This window comes from Chlorocebus sabaeus, chromosome 1, assembly GCF_047675955.1.
Source record: "Chlorocebus sabaeus isolate Y175 chromosome 1, mChlSab1.0.hap1, whole genome shotgun sequence".
NCBI lineage: Eukaryota > Metazoa > Chordata > Mammalia > Primates > Cercopithecidae > Chlorocebus > Chlorocebus sabaeus.
The window spans coordinates 11,520,390-11,526,389 of record NC_132904.1 but is presented as its reverse complement, the minus strand read 5'-3'; the positions used below and the strand labels follow the sequence as shown (position 1 = coordinate 11,526,389).

Below are 6,000 nucleotides of genomic sequence, written 5' to 3'. Positions count from 1 at the left end.
GATAATGTGTGTTGTTTGAAGCCAATAAATTTGTGGTAATCTCTCACAATAGGTCACTAGAAGGGGAATGACTGATCCTTAGTGGGATGCCAGGGAGGCTTTGCAGGAGGGGTTCATTTAAACTGGGCCTTAAGGCAGGAAACGAAGGTAAAAAGGAGTAAAGGGAATTCCCAAGAGTGGTAAAATATGTCATTAGTGTGGGTAAACAAGAAGGGAAGGGATTCTCCGATCCACAGGAGATCAATCACAGTTTGCCTGGATCTGTCCCTGTTTATGCCCATTGTCCCAGTATAATTTTTTTTTTTTCTTTTGATTCGGAGTTTCACTCTTGTTGCCCAGGCTGGAGTGCAATGGCGCAACCTCCACTCACTGCAACCTCTGCCTCCCGGGTTCAAATGATCCTCGTGCCTTAGCCTCCCGAGTAGCTGGGATTGCAGGCATGCGCCACCACGCCCGGTTAATTTTGTGTTTTTGGTAGAGACAGGGTTTCTCCATGTTGGTCAGGCTGGTCTCGAACCCCCGACCTCAGGTGATCCGTCCGCCTCAGCCTCTCAAAGTGCTGGGATTACAAACCTTGAGCCACTGTGCACAGTCTAGCGTAGATTTTCAATCTGCAATTACAAAACTGTGGCACGCCACTTCACGCTTCTCGCCACCAACCCAACCACGCAGCGCCTGGCCTGGTCAGGAGGAGGAGGGTCCCCGCATGCCACTACTAAGCTCGCGCGGGCCAAGAGCCGAGACTCAGAATTAAGAGTGAGACCGGTGCGTGCCGGCCGGGCTTCGGGGCTTTACGGGAACTGGGCGGTGCGGCGGCCCCGCCCTCGTGCGCAGGCGCAGAACCGTTGTGGCCGGAGCGGTTGCGGACTGAGCGGTTTCAAGCCGGCGTCCGGGAGCCGCGGTACTGGGCGACTGCGGGGACGGCTCGACCCAGCCTGAGGCCTCGGCGTCCGCCTCCCACGGTGCCCTGGGTAAGTCGGCGGCCCTCCTGGAGCAGCCGCCCGAGACGCGGGAGGGAGAACGAAATAAACGAAAATAGACATTTTCCTGAAGGCGAAATAGACATCCTCCCTCGGCGCCGGGGCTTGGAGGCGGGCGGCGGTGGGCGCAGGGTAACGTCCCCGGGGAAACTGAGACCCCAGCAGGTCCGGGCCGGGGCGGAGAGGAACGCAGGAGGGCGCCGGGCCCCTGGCCTCTTCGTACCAAGCTCGACCGAGCTGCCCCTACGCACCCCCAGCTGCGAACCCGGCCTCGCATAATAGAGACTGGGCATTATCCCAACGGGGTCTCCCGAGGACCTTGTGCCCGCGCGGCTTCCTTGGGCTGGCTTTGGACGACGCTTTCGCCTTCCTGCTGCCTAGGATCCGCCGACATGAATCCCATCGTAGTGGTCCACGGCGGCGGAGCCGGTCCCATCTCCAAGGATCGGAAGGAGCGAATGCACCAGGGCATCGTCAGAGCAGCCACCGTGGGCTACGGCATCCTCCGGGAGGGCGGGAGCGCCGTGGATGCCGTGGAGGGAGCTGTCGTCGCCCTGGAAGACGATCCCGAGTTCAACGCAGGTAAATGTGCCTTTCAGCTAGTAAATAATGTGAGTCAGGTCAAGCTCCTTCTTCAGAATAAATATAACCTACGTAAAGCGTTAGGGAATCTAATGAGCCTTGGGGTGAAACTTTGTAAAAAAGAAACAATATTTAATTTTTCTGCTTGTGTTGAAAAGAGTCAAACGCTAAAATATTTGGAGAGATTTATACTGAGCCAAATATGAGTGACCAATGGCCTGTGATACAGCTCTTGGGAAACCCTGAGAACATGTGCTTTAGAGACATAAGATGTCAATCAATACATACTAGAGGTATATTGCTTCCATCTGGAGAGGCGAGACTACTGGGGGAAGGGGAGTGGCTTCCAGGTCATAGGTAAGATTCAAAGATTTTCTGATGAACAGTGGTTTAGAGTTTTGTCTAAAGACCTGGAATCCACAGAAGGGAATGTCTGGATTATATAAGGACTTGAGGCTGCAGATGGAAGTAATAGAAGGCGGTTTAGCACGGTGGCTGATTCCTGTAATCCCAGCACTTTGGGAGGCCAAGGCGGGTGAATCACCTGAGGTCAGGAGTTTGAGACCAGCCTGGCTAACAGGCGAAAACCCATCTCTACTAAGAATACAAAAAAAAAAAAAAGCCGGGCATGGTGGCAGGAACCTGTAACCCCAGCTACTGGGGAGGCCGAGGCAGGAGAATCGCTCGAACCTGAGAGGCAGAGGTTGCAGTGAGCTGAGATCATGCCACTGCACTCCAGCCTGGGGGACAGAGCAAGACTCTGTCTCAAAAAAAAAAAAAGCTGAAAAAAGAAGGTGTGCGTTAAGATAAGGGGTTGGGGAGACCAAGATTTCCCTTATGCAGAGGAAGTCTCCAGGTAGCAGGCTATTGAGAGAATAGATTGTAAATGTTTCTTATCAGAGTTGATCTCTTCTGAATCAGGAAAAAGGCCTAGGGGATTTTCAGGATCAGGAAAAGGAAGGGGGTTCTCTTCAGAATGTAGATTTTCCCCACAAGAGATAACTTTGCAGGACTATTTCAAGATATGTCAAAGAAACATAATTTGGGGTAAAATACTTCACTTTCAGGGCTTACTGTCATGTGATGTCATACTAGAGTCCCGCTGCAATTTGGTATCTTATTGCTACAAAGTCTGCTTTGTCCGTCTTAAGATCTGTTTAATTGTAAATGCTGGTCAGCTGGGCTTGAATTCCAAAAGGTAGGAGGGAATAATGAGGTGTGTCCTACCTCCCCCGAGAAGGTTCCAAAGTTTTCAGGTTAACCTTGGAATGCAGAGTGTATTCCTTTGTGTTTCGCTTCTTTCACTCAGTTCACCCTTTTTTAGAATACTAATCATTATAGCTAATATGAGTATCTACCATGGATCAGGACGTGGTCTAAGAAATTTACTTGATTTATTTAATCTGAACATTAAATGAGTTGATCATTTAACTCAGTTAAGTTGGTTAATTTGTGTTAAACTAACTCATGCTAACTCTTAATGAACATTAAATGATTAACTCACGAGTTAATCACTTAAACTCACTTGAGTTAAATGAGTTAGGTATAAGGAATAATTATTATCCTCATTTCTCAGATCAGACTAAGGCACAAAAAGATTAACTTGCTGGAAGACACTCATCTCTTTGTTTTAAAATGGAACACCTAACATCTAGGCTAGGGATTGAAATACTTCTTGGAATTATACCACCCACCCAACATCTGTCAGGGAAAAGAATTTCAGGAAATCTTAATTAATCATCAAATATTTACTGTTTGTTCTGTCCCCTTTACGCAACACCCTTTAACGCTTGTGAAAAATTGTGTAAGTCTTCCTGAGACTGGCGCAGTGGCTCACGCCTGTAATCCCAGCAATTTGGAAAGCTGAGGTGGGCGGATCACTTGAGCTTAGGAGTTCAACGCCAGCCTAGGCAACATGGCGAAACCCCATCCCTACAAAAAAAAAAAATACAAAAATCAGCTGAGCATGGTGGCATAAGCCTATAGCCCCAGCTGCTCAGGAGGTTGAGAAGGGAAGATTCCTTGAGCCCGGGAGGTCGAGGCTGCAATGAGACAAGACTGTGCCACTGCACTCCTGCCTGGGTGACAGAGTGAGACCCGGTCTCTGAAAATAAAACTGAGTCCATCTGAATTTAAAATGAGACCTAATAGTGTGCTTTCATGGCTCTGTTTGTAGAGCCAGAATTTACCAGATAGGGACTGACTTTGCCAGCAGAGGGAGCAGCCAGCTCTTTCTGTGGGTGACTTGCCTCTTAGCACTCAGAGCCCCCTGGGCTGACAAACCCTCACTTATTTACACGGGACCTTCATTTGAAATGGGTCACTCTGGTTTCCGACCATCTCTTATTCTAACCATTTGTCATGTGCATGAATTGGGAAGCACAGATTAGGGAATTGGAGCAGCTAGTTCTCATTATTTTTGCTCTGTATCCAGAGGCCTTCCTTCTCAATGTCTGCCCTCTCATCTTTCAAATGTCGTCTATTCAGCACATTGAGGAAGAAAAGTGTAGAGCTGAAAAGAAGGAAAGCAAAGATTATGGGGGGAAAGGTGGGACTTTAAACGGCATACTGTGTACCTTGGCTTTTCCCAGCCGAGGTCAGTACAGGCAGGCAGCATTCCCAGCAGCCTCTGCCATAATTCTCTAGAATAAATAACTGTTTGGGAACTTCATACAAAAAGCTGACTCTCAGTAGATACTGAGTTCAGTGGCAGTGATTAGCATTCATGACACAACTCCTCGGAACATTTGTAAAAACATTGTTTATTTACATTCTACTCCTGTTTCAGTATGGATTTTACTTTTATGTTTAAAGCTGATTTCATAATAGTTTATTCAAAAGTGGTTGATTTTTAGATACCGACACTGTAAAGATTGAACTTTTAAATTTGAATGCTAGAAATATTCTTTAAAAACTTACTTAGATTGGCAACTAAATGACCATTTGCTTTCACTAGAGTTCAACGATATTTACACAGCACTTGAGATATTCTCTCTACAATTCAATTTTATAAGCTATTAGAGAATCTTTGAGATAACAGGATTTTTTCTTTTTTGTTTTTTTGTTTGGTTTTTTTGTTTTGTTTTGTTTTGTTTTGTTTTGTTTGAGACTGAGTCTTGCTCTGAGACTGAGTCTCACTGTGTCGGCCAGGCTGGAGTCAGTGGCGCCATCTCGGCTCACTGCAGGCTCTGCCTCTCAGGTTCAAGCGATTCTCCTGCCTCAACCTCTCGAGTAGCTGGGACTATAGGCGCCCACCACCACGACTGGCTAATTTTTTGTATTTTTAGTAGAGATGGGGTTTCACCGTGTTAGCCAGAATGGTCTCGATCTCCTGACCTCGTGATGTGCCCGCCTCGGCCTCCCAAAGTGCTGGGATTACAGAGGTGAGCCACCACGCCCGGCTGAAAACAGAATTTTTTTCATTTATCCACTCTCTTTCTGGACTTACAATGTAGAATCAATGAGGTAAAATCTGTGGTGGGGTCTAGGAATTGTGATTCATTTCTTTGTTTTGAAGATTCCCAGGCAATTCTGAGATACAACCAGGTTTAGAATCAACTAGCCTAATACCATACAATTTTAATGGGTTTGGTGTTGGTTTGTTGGTATAATTTGCATACAGTAAGATCCCCTTTTTAGTATACAGTTCCATGGCAGTGACAGATACATATAGTCATGTAATTACCACCACGATCAAGATATAAAACAGTTACATTACTCTCCCACATCCCTTTGAGTCCACGCCTCCATTCACTCCCAGCCCCTGGCAGCAACTAATCTGTTTTCTATCCCTGTCGTTTTGTCATTTCCAGGATGTCATATGTTTGAAATGTTTGTTTTTTGGTGCCGTAAAGAAATAGTACTCGAACATAAATTTATTTAGTAAGGCCATTTTTATTTTTTGTAGAAAGGGTACACTTGTCACCGTTTTCGTCACGAGAGTATACTGAACACAGGAGACAGGGTTATTTATAACCTGACGCATTTACCCTACTGCTGTGTCCAGTTTCTACTGGCTAGAATGGGACCTTACATTTTGTATTTGTTTCGATTGGCTAGCAACTTAGAATTTCTTAAAAGAGGCAAAGGTAGAGGAGAACAAAGGAAGGAGGAAGTAACCTGTGGAATGCTGAGAAAGGTAAAAACACCTTTAAATAAGGAAGAGGAACAGGCTATGACCTGATGCTTGCTTGGACCAATATAAGCCTGCCAGGGCAAATATTTAGGCTACATTGTGGGAGCTAAGAACGTAAAGTACAGTGATTTGTTTATTTCGGCTAGCAGATGCTTAAGAATGTTAGCACAGGTCTTTGAATACATTTTGCTTCTAAGAAAAGTTGCTGTTTATTCCTAATTAGACAGGAAGGAAAGTCTTTGAAGAGGAACCTCCACTTTACTTTTTACACATAAATGGCAGCACTTTCGGAGGCCGAGGCAG

General features: G+C 46.1%; 1 protein-coding gene across 1 annotated transcript in view; it reads left to right on the top strand.

Moving 5' to 3' along the window:
- Positions 1-838: 838 nt before the first annotated feature.
- Positions 839-6,000, top strand: part of ASRGL1 (asparaginase and isoaspartyl peptidase 1) — a 29,859-nt gene continuing 24,697 nt past the window's right edge. The window contains exons 1-2 of the mRNA XM_007995626.3: positions 839-971; positions 1,362-1,562. Of these exons, the coding sequence (XP_007993817.3) occupies positions 1,373-1,562 (190 nt within the window). The 5' untranslated portion in view covers positions 839-971; positions 1,362-1,372. The remainder of the gene's footprint in view (positions 972-1,361; positions 1,563-6,000) is intronic.